The 22,117-nt window shown below is 35.7% G+C and overlaps 2 protein-coding genes across 6 annotated transcripts in view; both read left to right on the forward strand.

Annotated features, from left to right (window-relative positions):
* Positions 1-283: 283 nt before the first annotated feature.
* PTGR2 (prostaglandin reductase 2) lies at positions 284-20,573 on the forward strand. 3 transcript variants are annotated; one of them, XM_014559050.2, is made up of 10 exons: positions 285-439; positions 5,049-5,133; positions 6,126-6,244; positions 12,465-12,656; positions 14,840-15,010; positions 15,765-15,974; positions 16,769-16,890; positions 17,719-17,806; positions 18,583-18,622; positions 19,563-20,573. In XM_014559050.2, the coding sequence occupies exons 2-10, from the start codon at positions 5,097-5,099 to the stop codon at positions 19,637-19,639; spliced, it is 1,056 nt and encodes a 351-aa protein (XP_014414536.1). In that variant the 5' UTR covers positions 285-439; positions 5,049-5,096; the 3' UTR covers positions 19,640-20,573. The 3 variants fall into 3 exon arrangements, with proteins under 3 accessions (XP_032338244.1, XP_014414536.1, XP_006184556.1); XM_006184494.3 differs by having other exon boundaries at positions 295-383; XM_032482353.1 differs by lacking the exons at positions 16,769-16,890; positions 17,719-17,806; positions 18,583-18,622; positions 19,563-20,573 and adding an exon at positions 16,160-16,741 and having other exon boundaries at positions 284-439.
* A 1,043-nt stretch (positions 20,574-21,616) lies between these two features.
* ZNF410 (zinc finger protein 410) overlaps positions 21,617-22,117 on the forward strand; it is a 33,357-nt gene continuing 32,856 nt past the window's right edge. For all 3 annotated transcript variants that reach the window (XR_004320826.1, XM_032482342.1, XM_032482343.1), the window contains exon 1: positions 21,617-21,778. The gene's annotated coding sequence lies outside the window, so the exon portion shown is untranslated. The remainder of the gene's footprint in view (positions 21,779-22,117) is intronic.

The following is a 22,117-nucleotide window of genomic DNA, read 5'->3' on the forward strand; positions in this document are numbered from 1 at the left end:
GTATGAAGCTCAGGGAGAAATCCATAAAACGAAATTCCTTCAAAGACTTCTAGACGTGAAGTCATTGGTCAAGGTTAAACAATTTGCTATTTGGGTACAAGCAATAGGGGCGGCCATCGGGCAGCAATCCTGGTTAACTTATTAATACACTTTGCCGAGACAGGTGACCAGTCTTTAAAGCTCCGCACCTTCCTAGCCTCTCACGGAAACGTGGTGACCGCGAGATCCAGCGTGAACTTCAAAAGCTCATTCGTGGGAGGGAGGGGGTGAGGAGCAGATGTATAGTTGTGCGCCTGCGTACTGCGGTCGGAGGGCCGAGGCGGAGCGCGAGCCCTTCGCAAGCGCCGCAAACCGCGCGAGACTTCTTCCGGAGCTCCTCGGCGGTGAGTGAAGCGCGAGGGAGCGCCGTCTCCGGCTGTTGTTGCTGGGGAATCCGGAGGTGGGTCGGGCCTTCCGGGTAAGGGAGGGTCAAGGAACAGGGTGACCTCGAAGCTTCCTCCCGGAGCTACCGGAGACGCTGGCGTCATTGTCTAGGTCACTACGATAGGGAAGGCTCGAGAAGCAGTAGAAGCAGGGCCTTTCTTAAAAAAGAATTATTGGTAGTAAGCAACCTCAAGTTTGGACATAGTTGTGTTTGGAACGTTCATTTAACACCTATTTAATGGCACATTTTATGTGCCGGGCATAGAGGATGACTATAAATCATTGAACAAAACAGGCACGAGTCCCTGTCCTCTTGGTGCCTGCAGTCTGGGAAGTCAGTTTGAAATTCTGGGCTGTAGACGCAGAACTTTAGTAATTTATATATGAGTGGTGAGTAGTGGGAGCCATAGAGGAAGGTGAAGTCACTGAGAAGGGGAGAGCCAGGCAGGAATACCCACACACTAGACTTGGGGAAAGGAAGGAGGAAACTAGAAGTCTCAAAAGAGAGAAGAGCGAAGCCGTCCAGAAAAAGTGGAGGAAATCCCAGAGATTTGCATGTTTTGTAACGAGGCAGTGGTTAACAGTCATTTGTGGCAGAATAATTGAGCAAGATCAGGATAGAGAATTTTTTTTTTTTTTTAACTTATAAGGAAGCTCATATTAAGGCAGTGGTGTGTGTGTGCTGTTTGCCTGTGGGTTCTAGTGTCACCAGTTCTGCGACCATGGGCAGGTTATTAAGCTTCTCTGCCTCCTTTTCCTCTGTATGCCTCTAGCCTCTCGTGGAAACGTGGGGACCCCGAAAAGGGGGGCAATGACAAGTACCACCATCCTCATAGGGTTGTTGGGTGGAGGGGTTAGGAGACAATGACTATTAAGTCGTAGGCTGAGTTCCTGGCACTTAGGAACATTCAGGCAACAGGCTGAGAGAAGGAACTTTCCAAGATCCCACGTGATTAGAAGCAGGACTGTACTCTGCTCTTCTTAGTTGGGTGCCCTTTCCCTTACATTAGGCTGCAAAGTACACATTCAGGTAACACACTCTTTTGACCGGCACTAGAGTTTTTTGGTTAATCATTGATCTTGTATTATTTTGGAATATTGCTTACACCAATTAGGAACACAGTATACCAGACAAATGTGGTTTGCTTAATACCAGTCAATAAAGACTTGAGGTTTTTAATCCCACTTGGGATGAATTTAACACATCACCACCTCTCCTTTTCAAATTCAGACTGGTGTATCGTATTTTAGATTTTAATTTTCTGGTTAAATTAAGTTCCTTACATTTTAAATGTGTTTGTTGTGCTATAGAGGGATATTGGGTGATTATCCTACAGTAGTTAATTGTAGGGTATGATACTTAAAACTTTCTAATTTAATACAGAGGGAGAAAACTTTAATAGTGTACTTTTCATGCTGATAAGCAGTATTTGGACAGATTTACAGTTTGCATAATTTAAAGAATTAAAGCACACATTGAAAGTAATTAGAGAAAAGGGCAAATATGAAACTTCATTTGGAAAGACTCCTTTCATTGAAAATTTAGCCATCCCGTGATGCTGTTAATCACCACTTAAGATCCATTATCTTTGGATCTGGCATCAATTTGGAAAACTTTGCTTTTTAACCCTTATGTAATTTATACACAAGGTAATTCAATAAAAATTTTTCTTTAAAAATTATATTTACTCCTACAAGGCATTATGGATTTCTTGATATGATGAAATAGGATGCACACAGCACCACTTTTAAAGATTCTTGCCTAAAAAAATTGAACGTGCATCTAACCAAATCTTTAGATCTAACTACCAACCAAGGATAAGAGGAGAAATAGAAGAATGAGGTAAATGAAAGTAGGAAGAAGCGATCAAAGGACAGTCTAGACAAAAGAATGAAGAAACAAATGTTCAACAGTCAATGGAATGAAATAAAAAAGAAGAGACTCAAAATATAGTATATAGACTTTGATTCTGATCATTTTTTTAAAAGTTATTTTTATATTTCTCTTGAGGGTAATTGGGTTTATTTATTTATTTATTTTAATGGAGGTATTGGAGATTGAACCCAGGACTTTGTGCATGCTTAGCATGCACTCTACCATTGAGCTATACCCTCCCCCCCAATAGACTTTGATTCTAATGAACCAACTGTAAACGACATATCTGAGATAATCAAGGAGTTTGAATATGCACTAGGTATTAGATAATGTTAAGGAATTACCTAGACTTAATTCTGTTAGATTAACAGCATAGTGTTTATGTTTAAAGCAATTTGTTATTAAAGGTATGTAACTGAGGGATTTTGGGGTGAAATAGGGTAATGTCTGGGATTTGTTTTAAGGGGAAGCTGAGAAATGCAATCTTTAACTGGGCAACATGGTGTCCAGAAGGAGAGAGTAGATACTGAGGGCAACTATCCATAATGTCATAACCAGTGAGATTGTAAGTGTACACATTATAAAAAGTAAGGAAGCAAATAGGATGAATATCCATAGTCTCCTATTTTACAGAATGTCAATAAGTCAGACATTTAGTCCTAAATTAGGAGCGAATTCCCCTCCTTTAGGAAAGGGTACCTACAGGAGAGTTGTACATTATTATATGGCTGAATATGTAAAAACCCTGTTTGGAGGAGATTATGGGGCAATAGTGGAAAGAGTGAGGACAGGTAAGATCTGGGATGAGATTTACATTTCAGTCCCAACTCCTCTGCTTACCTGCTGTATGATCTTGGGTACAAACTGGACCTCAATTTCCTTTGTAAAATGAGGATAGTAATACATTTGTCTATATACTTTGTTTTAAGAAATAAGTAATGGAAATTGTGTGGAAGTTCTCCATAAATTATCTCCATATAAATACTATATTAAGCAAGATTTGAAAAATACCCCATGATAATTATGTAACATTTTCCTGAGCATTATGTACAAATCTCAGGTATATATAGGATATGCAGATACTATAAGGGATACAGAGATAAATGAAGAAATTCAAGGATCTTGCACATTTAGAAACTAGATTAAGAGTAGAGTCATGTGTAAATGAAATTACTCAGTGTTGCAGGGAAGGATTATTAAATACCAGGTCGATTTACAGATGGTTGTCAAATGTCTAAGTGTGCTGCTGCTGTATTAACTTGGAAATGATGCTAAGAACTAAATACGGTGCATTTGTCAATAAGCAATGAGGATATATTGTATAGCACAGGAAATTATAGCCATTATCTTGTAGTAACTTTTGATGGCATATAGGCTGTAAAAAATACTGAATCACTATGCTGTACACCTGAAACTAATATAATAATGTAAATCAACTATACCTTAATAAAAATAAATTTTAAAATGTTGTAATTGTCATAAAAAGTAAATAATATAATTGTTTTTCTTGGACTTCTCAATGTTATTAGGTACTGAAGATGATGAAACAAAGTAATGAGAGAAGACAGAAGTAGTAAATAAATATATTAATTTTAAAAAGGATAATATTAGTATCTTAAAAATCAAACAACTTAGACATAATAGGATGAAAATTTTTGTGTAATAGTTAAGAGATTGGCTCTGGAGTGTCAGCTTGGGTTTGAATCTCAACTCCACTACTGTAGGAAAGTGCTTAAACCCTTTAAGGCTGTTTCCTCATCTATAAAATGAGGATAATAATATATATATATTTCATAGCACTCACAACTGCTAGGCACAGAGTAATGCTAATGGTCTGTTTTCATTTTTAGTGATGGACAAAGTAAGCAGGCCCAAATCAGATAGTGCCAGCAGTGGAACTTCATTTTGCTGGTTTCATTAGCTCAGATTGTAAACCAGAATAAATTAATCCTTTATTTATTTGTTTTTTTAACATTTTTTTATTGAGTAATAGTCATTTTACAATGATGTGTCAAATTCCAGTGTAGAACACAATTTTTCAGTTATACATGAACATACGTATATTCATTGTCACATTTTTTTTTTTGCTGTGAGCTACCATAAGATCTTGTATATATTTCCCTGTGCTATACAGTATAATCTTGTTTATCTGTTCTACATTTTGAAATCTCTGTCTGTCCCTTCCCACCCCCCGCCCCAATTAATCCTTTATTTGGCCATTCTTTATTACATAAATTCCTAGAAAGTGAGGATTTAAAAATGCTTTTGATGTATTACTTTTATAATCAACAAAACTATTAAGAAATTTCCATTTTGATAAATGAATAAAAAGGAACTTTTGAAAATTTTGTTGCATCTCAATTTAGCAGCTCATGTTTTATTTTGCTACTAGATTAGCTGGCTAGCTCTGGAGGAATATATCATGTTGTTTTCTTTTAATCAAGCCACAGTAGGAAGCTTAATCATGATGGCATAAAGTTGAATGTGCTTGAATTATGAGGCCAGAAACATTTTTTCCCATTCAGTCTTCAATAAATTTTTTTCCTATTAGCCAAAAATTCTAATTAGATTTAGTCTTTCTTCATATATTTGCTTTAGGAGACAAGCTCTGACAGGAGACTGTCTTTTTTAGATCCTAAATATGATTTTTCCTCTCCTTGTTCAGAAACACAAGGGCACCTTTTAAAAAAATTTAAATTGTTGAATATCTTATAACTTAATTGTGATTAAACTTTTTTTCTGTTTATAGGAATTATTTTATACAGAAGTCTTGTGAAACCACTGTGCAAACAAGGTGATGATTGTGCAGAGAGTAGTGTTGAATTCCCGACCTGGTATGTATTTGTGATGAGTGAATAGCTGTGGTCTTTGATAATTATTAATGCATATAAAGGAACAAGAAGCGATGTGATGTCAATGTGGTAAATTAAAGTAGAAAGATATTAACACTAGTAGAGATTTTAGAAGCAACTCTAAACAATATAATATTCAAATTTTTAGATGATAACTTGTCAAGGCCATCTATTGAAGAAGTAAGTTATTTTAAAATTACTGTAATATTAAGAAGGTATATTACAAATATATGTGGCTTTTGTTTTTTCTTTATAGTGTATATCATTGATTCTTAAAATTTGCTCTTCTGTTTTATGTGAAAAGCACTGCCCTGTGTCATCATAGGTCATCAAACCTGAATCATAGAAGCTTAGGTATGGAAGTAGCTTGAGAGCTTTGGACCCATGTTGCCTTGGTTTTGATACTTACCAACTGTGTGGCCTGGGGAAGTCACTTAGCTTTTCTCAGTTTTAGTAAAGTGAGCAGTTGGATTAAAATGCCTACATTCTATTTTCACTTTAGAAATTTGATGATTCAACAAATAGGAAGTTTTAATTACATTCATTTAAGTTTCTGTTTTCATCTTAAAATGAGGAAGGATAGTTTACCAATTTACTTTGGCTAATGTGGTGTTTCTGCTACCTTGTAAATTTTAACTTTCATGGTTTAAAAAAAAGCTGGCTGTGATTTTTCACTTTTTGAAATCTTCCTATAATTTTAAAACAGATGAGTTGATTTACTTGTAATCATCATAAAAAAGAAATGTTGATGTTGACAGCAATTTGCCAGAGAAACTTCTTGGAGAAAAACAAAAGCATTTGAAACTATTTGAAGAATTTATGCTGAGTTACAGAGAAATTACAAGACAATACAGATTTATTTATGCCTGTCTTAAAAGGGAGTACTCTGAATCCTAGAGTGACCTTTTAAAGAATAATAAATAATTCTATGGGAACGTAACTCTCTGATTTTATATTTTTGCCTAATACTTTAGGAAAAAATGGTAATCCAGTGGCAGAAAATTTCCGAGTTGAAGAGGTAAACTTACCAGATAACATCAATGAAGGACAAGTACAAGTCAGAACTCTTTATCTTTCTGTGGATCCTTACATGGTAAGAGTCAGGATTTTGTGATTTAGTCAAAGTAATTTTATTTTCATATTTTTCGTGTTGCTTCTAAATTTTATTGTTCAATCTTCATGATTAATAAATATTTGAGCAATTATATCTTGATACCTGTGAATTATGGATTGCCTTTGCTTTTATTCACTGTTACTAAGGAATGTTATGGAAGGAATGTATTGCAATTAGTGCATATGGTTAGTCAGGTTCCTCCAAAAGTCCAGATCTCTTCCCAGTAGTAAGTAGAGCTTGAAGACAGTAAATTAAGATTGGAAACCTCAGATTGATCTAGTTTACAAGGCAGACCCCGTACAACACCTTTATTCTAGTTGGTCTCTTTTAAAGGAACAGACTCACTTACGCTATTTCTAGATGAAGGAGATTTATTTAAAAGAAGGTATATGTTGCCTGGGTCTGCAGCTGAGAAGTCGTCAGGCACATGGACTTAGGCTCCATAAACACAAGTAGTTTTACCTCTTCCTTTCCTATGCGGATGCTTTTTATTTCATTTTCTTGCCTGTTATCCTGACTAGAACCTCGAGTAAAATGTTATACAGAAGTGTCAAGAGCAGACATCCTTGTCTTATTTCTGATCTTGGGGGAAAGCATTCAGTCTTTCACCATTAAGTGTGATGTTAGCTGTGGGATTTTTCTAGATGCCCTTTATCTTCATTGAGGAGATTTCCTTCTATTCCTGGTTTGTTGATTGTTTTTATCATCAAGGGGTGTTGGATTTTTAAAATTGTGGTTAAATACATATAACATAAAATATGCCACTTTAACCATTTTTAAGTGTACAATTAAGGACATTCATAGTGTTGTACAGCCATTACCACTTTCCATTTCCAGAACTTTTTCATCATCTTAAACAGAAACTGTGCCCATTAAGCAGTGAAATCTCCATTAACCCCTCCCCTCAGAAGGGGTTTTGGATTTTGTAAAGCATTTTTTCTGCTTCTATTGAGATGATTATATAGTTTTTGTTTTTTAATCCATGGATATGATTCATTATATTAATTGATTTTTAGACATTAAATCTTGCACTCTTAGAATAAATCCCACTTGGTCCAGGTGTGTGATTGCTTTGATATGTTGCTAGATTTGGTTTGCTACAATTTTGGGGGGGATTTTTGCATCCATAAGATTGTAAGACCATATTCATTGTTTTCTTGTGATGTGTTTGCCTGGTTTTGGTAATACTGCCTCATAGAATGAGTTGGAAAGTGTTCCCTCCTCTTCTGTTTTTGGAAGAGTTTGTTAAGAATTGATATTAATTCTTCTTTAAAAGATTTGTAGACTTCACCAATGAAGGCATCTGGCCTGGGCTTTTCTTTTGGGGAAGTTTTAAAATTACTAATTCAATATCTTTATGTGTTACAGGTCTCTTAAGATTGTGTATTTCTTCTTGAGTCAGCTTCAGTAATTTGTGTTTTTCTAGGAATTTGTGCATTTCATCTAAGTTGTATACTTTATTGGCATACAGTTATTCTTAGTATTCCCTTATAATCCTTTCTTATTTCTAAAAGTTTGGTAGTAGTAATGTCCCTTTTTTCATTCCTGATTTTAATGATTTAAGTCTTATCTATTTTTTTCTTAGTCAGTTTAGCTAAAACTGTCGATTTTGTTAATCTTTCCAAGGACCAACTTTTGATTTTATTGATTTTCTGTATTGTTTTCTATTGCGTATTTCATTAATTTCTGTTCTTCTTTGTACTAGTTTTATAGTACAAAATGAGTACCTGTGAGTCTTTATTTATTAAAATAAAAAGTTAAGAGAAGATCAGGATGGCTTATTCAGTAAGCTGTGTTGGATCAGTTGACTATATACTTCTGGGAAAAGAATTGTATCTTTGGCTCAACCCCTGCACCAGAATAAATTCCAACAGATAATAAAAAGTTAAAGAAAAAAAGAAACTATAAATAATTTTAGAAAAAATATGGCTGAACAATTGAATGGTGTTGGGGAATTAAAGACTTTCTAAGAGTAACAGCAAACCCAGATAATATGAAGGAACATGATTAATAAATGTGACTATTTAAAAAAAAATACTGTCTTTTGTAAAACACAATAAAATAGCATGTACAAAATGAAAAAATAAATGGCAAGCTTAGAAAACCTTAGAATACAAATAACAAGAAAAAAGATAACGTCTAATATGTGGAAAGCTCCTATACATTAATCTGTGAAAAGTAGAAGTTGGGCAAAGACTACTAATAAGCAATTTATAATCTCTCTGGATTACTGTTTCTGTGTATATTCTTATCGTCTCTTTGGCTTCTAGAGCCTCCTTGTGGGAGATAAATAGAACCCTGCTCTATCTCTCCTTAGGCTGCACTTAACAATGGAGACCCAATGGGCAGTACCACTTTCTGCCAGGACAGTTGTAGCCTTGGGAGGGCCCCTCTTCTTTCTGATCCATGATTACAGTTCAGGCTCTGTCTTCCAGTGAGACCAGTCACACTTGATTACACTTACAGTGGAATGCAACTTGATGACTTCATTCAAAATTCTTCCCAGGGGTAGCAAGTTTTTCTTTATGGGTGAGGGAAATGAGGTGGTGCTTGGTCTGAAACATACTAAATGGGCAAAATTTCAAGTTGACACAGAGGGGTAAAATGGGTCACTGATTACCCACAGACCTGAAGATTCTTCTGCTTTCAGCCAAGGCAAGCTCATTCAAGCCATGGGCCTTATCACTCTAGACGGTGCTGAGCAGATCATGTAAGGAGAATAATTATCACAAATTCAGGAGAAAAATGACTGTGAACTATTTAGTATTCAGAATTAATTCTTGATGGTGACTGGTTTGGATTTCTTAAGACTTTGACACTTCAATGTATAAAAACCTAGCTCAGGGTATCTAAGGATTACACATGCCCTAATGAGTGCGATATTAAAAATATCACTTAAACCCAGGATAATAAATACAAAGTAAATTAAGAGAACAAAATTTATCAAAATAAAGCCAAGATTCAAGGTTAGAAGTGTTTTAAAAATCAAACAGAGTAGACAAAAGGAACACGGTTGAACTTTGAGCAACTTGGGTTTGAACTACAGGGGTCTACTTACATGGACATTTTTTTCACTAAATACATAATATAATACTACATGATCTGAGGTTTGTTGAATTTGAAGATGCAAAACCACAGGTAGAGAGGGCTGACTCTTAAGTTATACCCAGAATTTACATGGATTTTCGACATAAAGTTGGTATCCCTAACCTCCTGTGTTGTTTGAGTCAGCTGTAGATGAAAACAAGCAAAAAAAAAAAAAGATATGTTCTTTATAGAATTCTTTAAGTTGGAACAAACTTCCCCATTCAGCAGAATTCCCTCTGAGAGTCTTACAATAAGAGAAATTTATGACCCAAAGATTTTAGGAGTGGAGAAATGATGAAACAATGAGATTGTGACATGAATTGGATTCATGGCCTTTACTTCTAAACACCCCTAAGCTCAAAACAACAAAAAATTTAAAAACCCTTTTTCCTCCAGGGAAGCAAATAGCTCCTCCATTCACTCATTTCTTGCTGGGAAGCACTCAGCCTTTCTTGAGCATTTTGTCTCTTCATTCTCTATATTCTGTCCTTCCATCATCAGATACCGTGGACCCCGCTTCCTAAGTACTTCTCAATCCAGTCCATTTCTCAGTTAACTCTGAGGACATCTACCTAGTCTGAATCACCATTGTTTCTCTCCTAATGGGGTATCCTTGTATACACTCTTTGTCCCCTTAATCCATCTTTCACACTGTAGCCAGAGTGATCTTCTTATAATAGCAACTAATCATGTCACCTTGCTTAAAATCCTTTAATGGCTTCCCATTAGTCTTGGAAGATTAAGATTAACATTCTGGATGTGGTCTAAAGTAGTCTGGCCTGTTTGCTTGCCCAGCCTCACTATACTCTGGTTTACCTCTTAACCTTGTACCCTGGCCTCAATAGACCTCTTTCTTTTGTAACAAACCAATGTCCCTTTTTGCTCAAGCCTTGTATAATCGTGTCTTTTATTTTCTGTGTTTTATAATGCTTTGATATTTTAGGAGCGGTTGCTAATTCAGGAGAGCTGCCCCTCCTAGTGCTAGCTGACTTGGAGATAACAAATCTTTTCCTTGGACACACCTTTCATATGTAAACTAATCTACCTAAAGCCCATATTTCCAATCACCTCCTTTATCTAACTTTTGCATACCAGGCAAATATTTCCCCTGCCCTAAACCACGCCAGGGCTAGGTACCAGACAACTAGGGAACACGTCCATAAACCAGAGCCCACCGAAATTATTCAATCAATCCAATCCTAAATTTACTCAAGTTTGCCTACTCTGCCTTGCCCATTTCTTTTCCTGGAAACCACAATAAAGGCTCTGGGCCATGCTCTCCTTTTGCTGCTTTTGCCCCCTGACTAATTTCCCCATGTGGCTCTGTGTCGTATGGTGTACCTTTCCTTTTGGGAACTGTAATAAACTATTCTTTCAAAGCAGTTGTCTCTTTGTCTGTCCTGTTACCATACTTGATTAAAACAAAATCCTGGGTACAAATTAAAACAAAGCTTCATATCTGAAAACTTCCTTTCCCTTTACTTGTTTTTCCCTAGAAGCCTGCTTTAAAGAGATTTGCTTTGGTAAGTCACCCTGAACCTTCAGACTAGTCCTCTTTGTTCTATTTTCTCAAAACAGTACCTTGACCTTCAGCATATATCCCAATTGTAATTAATAATTATTTGTATAGTTATTAGATAGTTGTCTTCCATAATAAAAAGTAAACTTATGAAGACAAAGGTCTTATTTATCCCTGTATCTCCAGTGATTAGCATAAGTACTTATTAAGTATTTAAGGAAGGAAGAAAATCACCTTGGTTGCTTCCACTAGACATTTTTGTTTTTTAAAGCAACTTCAAAAGGAAAAAAAAAGAATCTGATGAACATTAAATGACTGAAATTTTAGTATCATTCCAAGCTCACAACTAATTTAATCACTATGCATATACTGTATTTTATAAGCTTATATTTAATGTGTATGCATTATTTGGATTTCATATTTGTGACTTCATATGAAAAATAAGTGCAAATACTATTATTTTGGTGGTTATATGACATTTTATTGTGTTATACAACATCATTTGCTTACCTATAGGGCATTACTTATTCCTACTTCTCCTTCTAGCCCTAAGCATCAGGTTTGGTCTGGCCAGTATTCAGTGGCTGCTGCACTTGCTTTTCAAGAATACATGGGAAGGGCACACAGCAGAAATGTAGTATATTCCCATAGAAGCTTCTGCCTCAGTTCCCTACGTGGTCTTTTCCCCTGGTAAACTGAACTAGACCATGTGGGGCCCCTTAACCAAGCAGCCAGATCTCTTCCATCTTCTGGACTACACTGTAGGCTTATACACCATGGCCTTTCATGAGAGAGGAGGCAACAGTGAGCCACAGAGAAGAGACCCTTGATTACTTCACAGAGAGGTCTTTAGCCCTATAGTCCTATGGAAGGGTGTGGTGCTATTGTGACATTTTGTCTTTGCAGAATAAAGAGAACATCCACGTGAGGTTATGGGATATGATGTAATGCTTGGTCTGAAGTTGTGATGAAAAAATGTATAAAAATTGTTTCATTTCTCTTTTGGGTTATTTCTATTGAGGAAGCAGTATTTCTAGGCTGAAGAAATGAGTAATATTATGGTCTATGTGTTGCTGGTTTGTTCTCTATTAAAAAATGGACACTTTTATAATACCAGCGGTACGTAAGTGTACCTAATTTGCTACAGTCCATTGAAACCATTAACACAATATCTTGTATTTTTGCTAGCATAATTTGTGCAATATTACATACATTTCTTTAAGTAATTATTTAAAATTTTTAACAGCTTTATTGAGCTGTAATTCACATATTGTACAATTCAAACATTTAAAGTGTACAATTCAGTGGTTTTTAGTCTATTCACAAAGTTGTGGAACTATCACCACAGTCTAATTTTGGAACATACTTAAATTTCATTTTAATTTCACTTCTTTACTTGTTAGAGAGGGGATGCATTTTTTTCAGGATAAAAAATAACTGAAAGGAAGAGAGAAATTAAGATAAACTTTATTTGTTTGGCTAACTGTATGTAACATTACTTATTATATACTTTCTTTCAGTCACTGGGTAAATTAGTAAACTGGCTCAGTATCATCAGTCAGAAGTATCCTAATCCATGTTTTCTTTTTTTAGCGTTGTAGAATGAATGAAGACACTGGCACTGATTATATAACACCTTGGCAGCTGTCTCAGGTGGTTGATGGTGGAGGTATTGGGATTATAGAAGAAAGCAAACACGCAAATTTTACTAAAGGCGATTTTGTGATTTCTTTTTATTGGCCTTGGCAAACCAAAGTTATTCTGGATGGAAATATCCTTGAAAAGGTGATATATAATATAAAGTATTTGATTTTTCCCCCTATAATTCTTTCTTTTTGCATTTGGCATTCAGTTCTGTTTGTTATCAGGGAAAAAATAAAAGCATACTTTTTCTAAGGTATTTGTTAGAATGTGGAAGAACCTTTATTCCTTTTCCACTGTTTGGCTATAACTTTATATGACAGTTCTTAGCTTGCCAAAGAATGGTGTTGTTTTCCATATTTACTTCTCATATTTTACATATATAAAATAAAACCTGAGCTATAAGCATAAAAAAATGTTTTATTCTAAGAACTAGAAGGCCCCTTATAGTTGTATGCTTTAAAGTTTCCTGAGAAATTACCACTTGACTTAAGAAATTCATTTCGTTTATGCTTGAAATTCCATCTTGTGTCAGAGAAAACAATAGCTATCTCACAAGTGAATGTGAAAATTAAATGCTATGGTAAATGTGACTAAGGCTTTGTAAAAAGCTTTATAAAATTTTAGTATTTTTTGTGATTATAAATTCTGAAAAAGATACAAGTGATAGGCAGGGGACATTATGCAGTCATTTGTCATCTTAATGGTACTAGTAAAATATATTTAACTAGTAATTGCTTAGCAGGAAGTGAAAAAAACATTCAGCAGTTTCTGGTTTTCCCTGTCATTGTGCTGTAGTGGGAAATGGAGCAGTTGGGGAGAGTTTAGAAATGTTTGAGGAGTAGATATTAGAAATGAGGAAGAGGAAATTCAGAAGGGATGGAAAAATGATATTTACTGAACACAAACTTATCTCACAATGTTTTTATATTGGCTTTACTAATGAGTAACTATTACCTGCAGGATACATTTCTGTGTAGTGTGCTTTAGACCTTTCTGTGTACTGTAGACTTACCTTTAACCACACAGCAGATTTAACTGACAGCCATTTAAAAGTGATGATTACAAACTGCCATTTTCTTTCTTTGTGGCAGTTTAACTACGAATCAAAACAAGGTGGTAAATTTTGATTACTTTTGGTGGTTTATTAAATTTTTCCCAAAATTATTCAATTCCTTAAAATTATTAATTTTTTTTGATTCACCCTATGTTACAGATAAGAAAACAGACACAGAAAATATAAGAGAAGTATAGTTAACTATTGCTTGGGCCTGGTAAACATATAAATAGAAAATGCTAAAAAGCTGAGAGAGACTTCATTAAATTAAACTAGAAGAAATTGTATCACACCTTCCTTACATTTCTATGGAACATTTTAAGGACAGGAATGAGAACTATTAGAGTTTAAGCTGATTTTTATATAGATAAATATTTACTTTGGAATTGCTCAGAGATTTTAAAACCTTTTAACTTCACCTAGTGTTTTCCTATTAAATAGTTCCTCTCTTTTGATATATTTGGGGCACTGACAGAGAATAGTGTCTTATGTGGCAAATCTTTTTTAACAGTTTTGGGTTTTTTTTTAATAACTATAATGAGAAGTAATATTCATTTGTTTTTACTTTGTACAATTAAATTATAGAATTTTAACAAGACTCAAGAATGGTTTACTGTTTAGAAACCATATTGGGTTGTTTATTAGTCTGCTTGAACTGCCATTACAAAATACCATAGACTGAAATTTATTATTACAACAGAAATTTATTTTCTCACAATTCTGGAGGCTAGAAATCTGAGATCAAAGTGCTAGAAAGTTTGGTTTCTGGTGAAGCCTCTCTTCCTGGCTTGCAGATGGCTACATTCTCACTGTATCCTTACAAGGCATCCAGCCTTTCCTCTGTGCACTTGCAGAGAAAGATTGATCTCTGGTGTCTCTTCCTCTTTTAAGGACACAAGCCCTGTCAGAGTAGGGCCCCACCCTTATGACCTCATTTAATCTTAATTATCTCCTTAAAGGCCCTATCTCCAAACATAGTCACACTAAGGGCTAGGTCTTCAATATATGAATTCTGGGGGGACACAATACAGTCCTTAACAGGCTGTGTCTATCCTCTTGACTTAAAACAGAACTTTCTAATACTGTTTTAATTTTTTTTTTTTAAGTTAGTTTTTTTTTAGGGGGGAGATACTTAGGTTTATTTATTTATTTACTTTTTAGAGGAGGTGCTGGGAATTGAACCCAGGACCTCATGCATGCTAAGCATGCGCTCTACCACTTTGAGCTATACCCTCCCTGCTCTAGTATTATTTTTAAAATTTTATTTTAGGCAGACCCACAACTTGTGGATGGACACCTTTCCTATCTTCTTGGAGCTGTAGGGATGCCTGGTTTGACTTCCTTGATTGGGATACAAGAAAAAGGTCATATAATTGCTGGATCTAATCAGACAATGGTTGTTAGTGGGGCTGCTGGTGCTTGTGGATCCTTGGCTGGACAGGTAAACTTTCTGAGAATTATTTGACTTTCTGAAAAACTAACCATAATTGAATCTCTGGATATGTGTATGTAATTTAAAATATACTATTGAACAAATTTATAATGTTATTTTACACATCTGGTAGAAATGGTGTTATTATCTGATCAGGTAATAACAATATGAAAAATGTTACAGATTTTTGTATTTTGTTCTTTTTTAGCCAAAAATGACATGGTAAATGCTGGAGCACTGCTCTAATCAATATGTGGAAGAAAATCGTAGAGTACCTACGTCTATAATTCCATGAATTTGAAGATTTTTTAAAAATCTTCAAATAAGAAAGCATTTATTAGGTTTTAGAAATACAGTAAATACAGAATTTTATAAAGCACGTTATTTTATGAATAACAGCCTTTATAGTATGAAACCCTTGAAACAAAACATTTTATCCTAGTAGTAACTTTAGTTCCTCACAGCCCTCAAAAATTGCGAGATAGAGATGTTTTGGGTCTGACTATTCCTTTTATGAAGTCAGCTTTGATTGTGAGATTTTAACATTTAAACTAAGTCTAATTTTATTCTAATTTAAAGAATGACATTATATCTGTTCTCAATTCTCTTGGTTTCAAATAACTTTTAGCTGAAAACCCTATAATCTAACCTGAATTGTGATCAGCACTTTCATATACTTGTATTATCTTGCATACTTTTACATTTTTACATTTAAATTGTGATAATAGAAAGCTGTTTAATTTTCAAAAATTTCCCTCCCTAGATTGGCCATTTGATGGGCTGTTCCAGAGTGGTGGGAATTTGTGGAACACATGAGAAGTGCCTCCTCTTGACCTCAGAACTAGGCTTTGATGCTGCAATTAATTATAAAAAGGGGAATGTGGCAGAACAGCTCCGTGAATTATGCCCAGCTGGAGTGGATGTTTACTTTGACAATGTCGGTGGTGACATCAGTGATGCAGTGATAAGTCAGGTTGTTTGCCGATTTGTTTGTTTTAAATTTGAATACTACATTTTATCTGATGTGATATCTTTTTACCTCATAGTAAGAAGGAAAAATACTTTATAAAATTGTAGGGTTTGTGAAAAACATGATGGTCAGTATTATAATTAAGTGATACAGAAGAGCTTGCTGAATCTACTTCCATTTCTTTGCAGATTTGCACTATGAGCATCAATTTCAGTTCTTCGCTGGCAGTGTTATATTTTCACCTGCAGTTTATTTTTGTGAAAAATTACATTTGTATTGTTCAAATGAAGTTCTAACCTCTAACTCACTTCTAACCAACAACCAATTCATGGCTATGGCCCTCTGACTTTGGGTAGGAAAAGGATTTTCATAGATTGAAGGTATTTGCATATTTTAATTGACAGTATTATAATTTATCAACATTAGCTATTAACGCTGCATTGCCCTTTTATATATGTAAAATAATTTGCAACTGAGGTTAAATTATTTAAACCTAAAAAATTTGGATTTTAGAGTTATCATTAATAATAAAAGTAGCAACAATGATGACAGTGACAACTAATGCAGTTCTTTTGCTGATTACCACCAAACTCTACCTCTATGTTCCTTTGTAGTAGACTTATTTTCTAGCTAATTGAAACTAATACATATAATGGGTAAGTCTTCAAAGCAAAATCAATTTGGCACAAAGGATTAAATACCATAGTCAAGGAGGCTTTCATTGAGGCAGCCATAAAATCAATAAACATAGAAAAGGTATATATCTTAGGGTATATTCATAAGTTTTCTCTGAACAGATGAATCAGAACAGCCACATCATCCTGTGTGGTCAAATTTCTCAGTACAACAAAGATGTGCCTTATCCTCCTCCACTATCCCTGGCTGTAGAAGCAATCCGGAAAGAAAGAAACATCACAAGGTGTGTTCTACCCTTTCCCCTAATTACCAGATTCAAAGGGTTTAAAGATCATAGATGTATAAGAAATACATTATTCTGCATATATAATTTTTTTTATTAAGTAAAACTTGAAAATGTACATTTTAAGGTGGTCCAATATTTAGGTTTTGGTTCACTAGCTCCCTGGCAGAAAACTTTAAAAAATGCCCCTCTACTATCAATCTTCTGCAAGTCTTTTTTTGCAAGTGACAGAAACTCAACTTACATTGGCTTAAGTGCAAAGGAAATTTATTAGCTCATATATTTGAGAAGTTCAATATTAGTACTGACTTAGATTTGGCTGGATAAAAGGTTTGCATAGTGGTGTCACAAATCAGTTTTTCTTCACCCCTGGGCTGTTCTTTCTTCTGGGTTGGCTGGGCTCCCTTGCAGGCTCTCCTCTTGCAACAGCAAGAGGATGACTGCTCTCTTTACTCTTATATTTTACTAAGTTAGCAATCCAAGCAAAAAGAGAACAGCTCCCTTGAAGTTAATTATTAAGACCCATGGCTGATACTTACTGGCTCAGACTGGCCTGGCTTTGGTGGTGGGGAATGGATGCTACCCACAAAGTAAAATCACAGTGTTTTTACCAAATGACATAGATGCTGAGAGACAAAACAATAGAAGTCCACTTAAATTAGAAATGTACATTGTAGCTATACCTAAAGCTATATCTGACCAGACTCTGTGTGTTTAAGTCCTAATGTTTGAAAGATTAACAGATATTAGAGTTCTGGAATGATTTGATTTGGGCTCTCTCCCTCCCTCCCTAGTCTCTGATCGTTACCCTTTTCTTCCCCACTACAGAGAAAGATTTCTGGTGTTAAATTACAAGGACAAATTTGAGTCTGGTATTCTACAGCTGAGTCAGTGGTTTAAAGAAGGAAAGCTAAAGGTAGAACTTGCTTCTATTCTTTATCAATATCATTCTTCCTGCTACTTGATACACTTTTGTATTATTTGAATTTAATATTAAAGTTTCATAATAAAAATTCTTACGAGAGAAAAATGTACTGAATATTACAAATTAACTTTACCTCCCAGGTGAGTATAACCTCCTGATTGAGAAGCCCTCTCTTATTATTCCCTTTATCTAAAATTTGATTAATCTTTACTTTTCTTAGATTATAAGATCAATAGGTTTTTGTTTTTCCAAATTATAATATTCATTAACAAAAATTTATGGGATGTTACTATGTGTAAGAAGCTGTGCTTTCTCAAAAATCTTATACACACCTCCTAGTACCCCTACCTCTCCACCGCCATACATCTTTCCTGCCCTCCCTGGACATTCTTATAGATCTCATGGTTGTGGTTGCAAATCAGGAGTTACGAGTCTGGGGGCCGGAGACCCTGACCTAGGATGTTCTTGAAACCTGCAAATGATAGGCAAAGTTGTATGTGTGTGTGCTTATATACTTTGTTTTCTGAAAGAGGGTGCATAGCATGTGATGTTACCAATTGAATTTTAGACCATGGGAAAGTAGGATTTTATTTTAAAAAACAAATTTGTAGCAAACTTTTTTGAGTTACCTACAGGAAATGAAGAATATCTATTTTTAGACAGAAAGTGCTAAATAGTATTGCTGCCTTTTGCAAAATTGAAAACTATTAAATAATTTGAAACATTGAAGTCTGAAGAGTATGAAATATACTTATTTTAATTTACAGATCAAAGAGACTATGATAAATGGACTGGAAAACATGGGAGGTAAGATGAACGTCAATTTATTATATATGTGAGTTCAGCACAAATATTCTCTTTTTTCTTTTGTTTCTACTTATCTATTGTTTTTTTCTTTTTAAATCATTTCTTTTTGTAAAAGCATCCTACAGGTGTCCATAAATATCTTAATCACATTCCATGACAGTTCAATTTAGTGGTATTTAAGAGGTATTGTTTTCACATTTCAAATCATAAGTGGGTTTTTTTTGTTTTGTAAACTTATGAAAAAAATTAAGAATTATGAAAGTCAAAAAAAAAAGAATTATGAAAGTCATTTAGCTTCTAAGTAACTTTTTCAGATTGAATGGTTCTAAGGTATCATGAGATTACATTAAGCAAATTTTTAATATTTAGGGGGTTTTTTCCCCTAACATACACAGGTTTCAGCATTGTTTTTTGTTGGTTTCAAATGAACAGGATTAAATCAAACTGATAATTTTTCCTTTTTGAGGAAAAAATTTAATGTATTTTGTTAATGTCTACTAAACAGAAATATAAATTTCACTTGCCTAACAGATATGTATTTCACTTAGTAAAACTTTATGATTAGATTTTTAATATTTTAAGTTATTTAAAATTTGTTTTTGCTGATTTAGCCTCATTTTTAAAAACCTGTAGTCCATTTTTCCTTCTCATACTTATTTGCCTCTAGTCTCAGACTCTGTAACAGTGAATGTTGATGTTGACACCAATGAAACATTTCTAGTTTGGGTAAAAACAAATTTTTAAGATGTTAATTGGGTTGGTTTGTCCTGTAACTTTGCCAGAGTTATACTTGAGGTTTCTTTTCATGACAGTTTCCTTCTGTAATTAATATTAAAATCATTGAAGAAATTATTCAAATTAATTGTACATGCCTGACCTACTGACAATGTTTGACAGTGACATTTATGCTTTCAGATAATCTAGTTTTTTTTCTTTCCAGCTGCATTCCAGTCCATGATGACAGGAGGTAACATTGGAAAGCAGATAGTTTGCATTTCAGAAGATACCTCTTTGTAATCTCCTCATCAAGGAAATACACAGATTTCTTTCTATTTTGCACAAAGATTTTCAAGATACATTAGTACAGATACCTTTTGATTTAAATGGGCTCATAGGTGATATTTTCTTAGTTGCACAAGATAATTCTTTCCTATGTCTTCTTTATCATATATATACTCTACATCTAACATGATTATTTATAATTATAGAAATAATATTTTTCTGTCTTTTGCTAAAACTAAAATTACATGATATTTATACCAGGTATTCTGAAACCACTGGAAATTTGATACAGCTGTTTAATGGATCATACAAAATAATTTTTTTAAATTAGTTACTTTTATTGAAAATAGAATGCATGAGAAGGCACTTAGTAAATATATATTTAACTAGAAATACTTTAGATAATTCTTGAACTGAACCTTGGTGTAAGAATAGAATTGGGATGGTCTCTCCATATTGTAGATGGAAAGGGGGCTTAATGGCAGAATGTGTGTATAGGGCCTTGGAGGAATTCAGAGCTTGTGGAAGTTTTTGGGATAGGAGAGCAGAGGCTTTGTGTTGGGAGTAGTATGAAAACTTAAGTAACTGAGGTTGGTTGGGTTGATGAAGGGGCTAGATTTACTACAGAAGATGATCTATTTGTGTTTTGCCAAATAGTTCACTGTATAGCCTCAAAACGCAAATATACATTGATAAAACCATATTTATTTTGTTAGCAGGCATATACTGTCAAATAGTTATAAAGATTTTGAGGGCAAATAGACATCACTTGGAGTTTTAGATGAAGAAAAAGATTTAAACAAGTACAGCTTAAGGTAATGACAGGACTCGGCAAATTAAAAAACAGTTGTAAACACAAATGTTCAAGATCTACTAATGTACCTCTATATAAAAGAGTTTGTTTTGTTAATTGTAATCAACTCTTTAATACAGTATAATTGGGTCTATTTCTCTTGAGTGTTGGCTGATTTATGGTTAGCTGTTTACACATTGCAATATACTTTTGTGTAGATTCGAACTGTTAGTAGTCAGTCACTACAGTTGACCTCAGTAATCTTCACTTATTATTTTATATTATTTTTCCTGGACCATTTCATTTTCAGAGAGGGCTTCATCTTTTGTATGTATGTTGGTAACTTTCAAATCGGTATCTTACTTCTGACCTCTGGAGCTAGGGAGCTTTACTTCCAAGTAAATACCCCGTAGGCACCTGGGATTGATAAACTCTGCTTATCTAAAGAGGAATTATCTTCCCCTGAAACGTGTTTCTTGTTTTTTAAATCACCATCCTTTGTGCCCCCTAGTTTCTTCAACCTTGTCTTTAACCTTGAAAATGCTCTTTTTAGAGAACTCCTTTAATTCCCACTGCCACTATCTTAGTTGAGTCCCTCCCTTTGGCGCCCAGCAAGTGTTCAAAAATTAGTAATTTCAAAAAGTCAAAACACATAAAGCTCTAATACGTTGTGGCACCCAGCCTGAATCTCAAGTGTTCTAGCCCGTCCATACACCCTAGAGTATATTACATCGTAATATACTGACGGAACGCATACTCAAGGTAATTCATATTCCCCAGAAAAGTTCCATCACTGAGCCTCAGTTCTTAATCTGCCCCGTGTGTAGTGCAGAATTGGATTCTGCAAGTTCCCTTCTCGGGCAGTGAAGCTTTGAGGTCCTCTTCACTGAGAACTCTGATAAATGTTTCAGTAGTCATCTTTTTCTTTCTCGCTCGCCTCCACTGCAACTTGTACCGATCTCCTCAGCTGAGAGGAAAAACTACCCCATCCTCTGCAGCAGGGAAGCAGTGACGTCACGGCTAGAATTCACTGACACCGTTTTTCGGGCTTCGCAGACCACGGAGCTCCAAAGGCCGGGAGTGAGTGGGAGGAGGGAGCCCGCGGTTCCTTCCCTCCCGGAGCCAAGCCCTGCGCCACCAGCCCAGCCCCCGCTGGCTAGTGGCCCCTGGGGCTGAATCCCCACGAGAAGCGACCGCCGCCCGGCTCGGAGGCGAGCGAGTGGGTGTGTGCGTGGGGGGGGGGGGCGGCGGCCAAACTTCCTGTCCCGCGCTCGAGCTGCTTCCGGCGGGAGCCGGAAGACGCTGTGTGCGGACGGAATTCGGGACCGACAGACGGACGGACGGCTGCCCGGGACGGGAAGGTGAGCTCTGTGGGTGGACCAGACCACACCCGCTCGGCTCGGTGGTCCTCGAAGGGCAGGGAGCCAGTGTCGGCTCCTCGGGAGCTCGGACCGAATTCGCCCCCGGAGAGGACAGGGAAACCGCCCACCCCCCCTGGGGGGGGGGAAGCACTCCACCCGTATCTGGCGCGTCCGGGAGCGGCCGGTCTGAAGCCCCAGGGTTTGGGCTCGTCACCCTCGCAGAGTTTTGCGGCCGATGTTTCGGCTCCTTTGCTTGGTTTTGGGGGCAGGGGCATGGGAAGACCGAACTGAGAAAGCTGGAGTCAGCGAGTCCCAGGTGGGGGCTCCCGGACTGCACCC

This window comes from Camelus ferus, chromosome 6, assembly GCF_009834535.1.
Source record: "Camelus ferus isolate YT-003-E chromosome 6, BCGSAC_Cfer_1.0, whole genome shotgun sequence".
Classification (NCBI taxonomy): Eukaryota; Metazoa; Chordata; class Mammalia; order Artiodactyla; family Camelidae; genus Camelus; species Camelus ferus.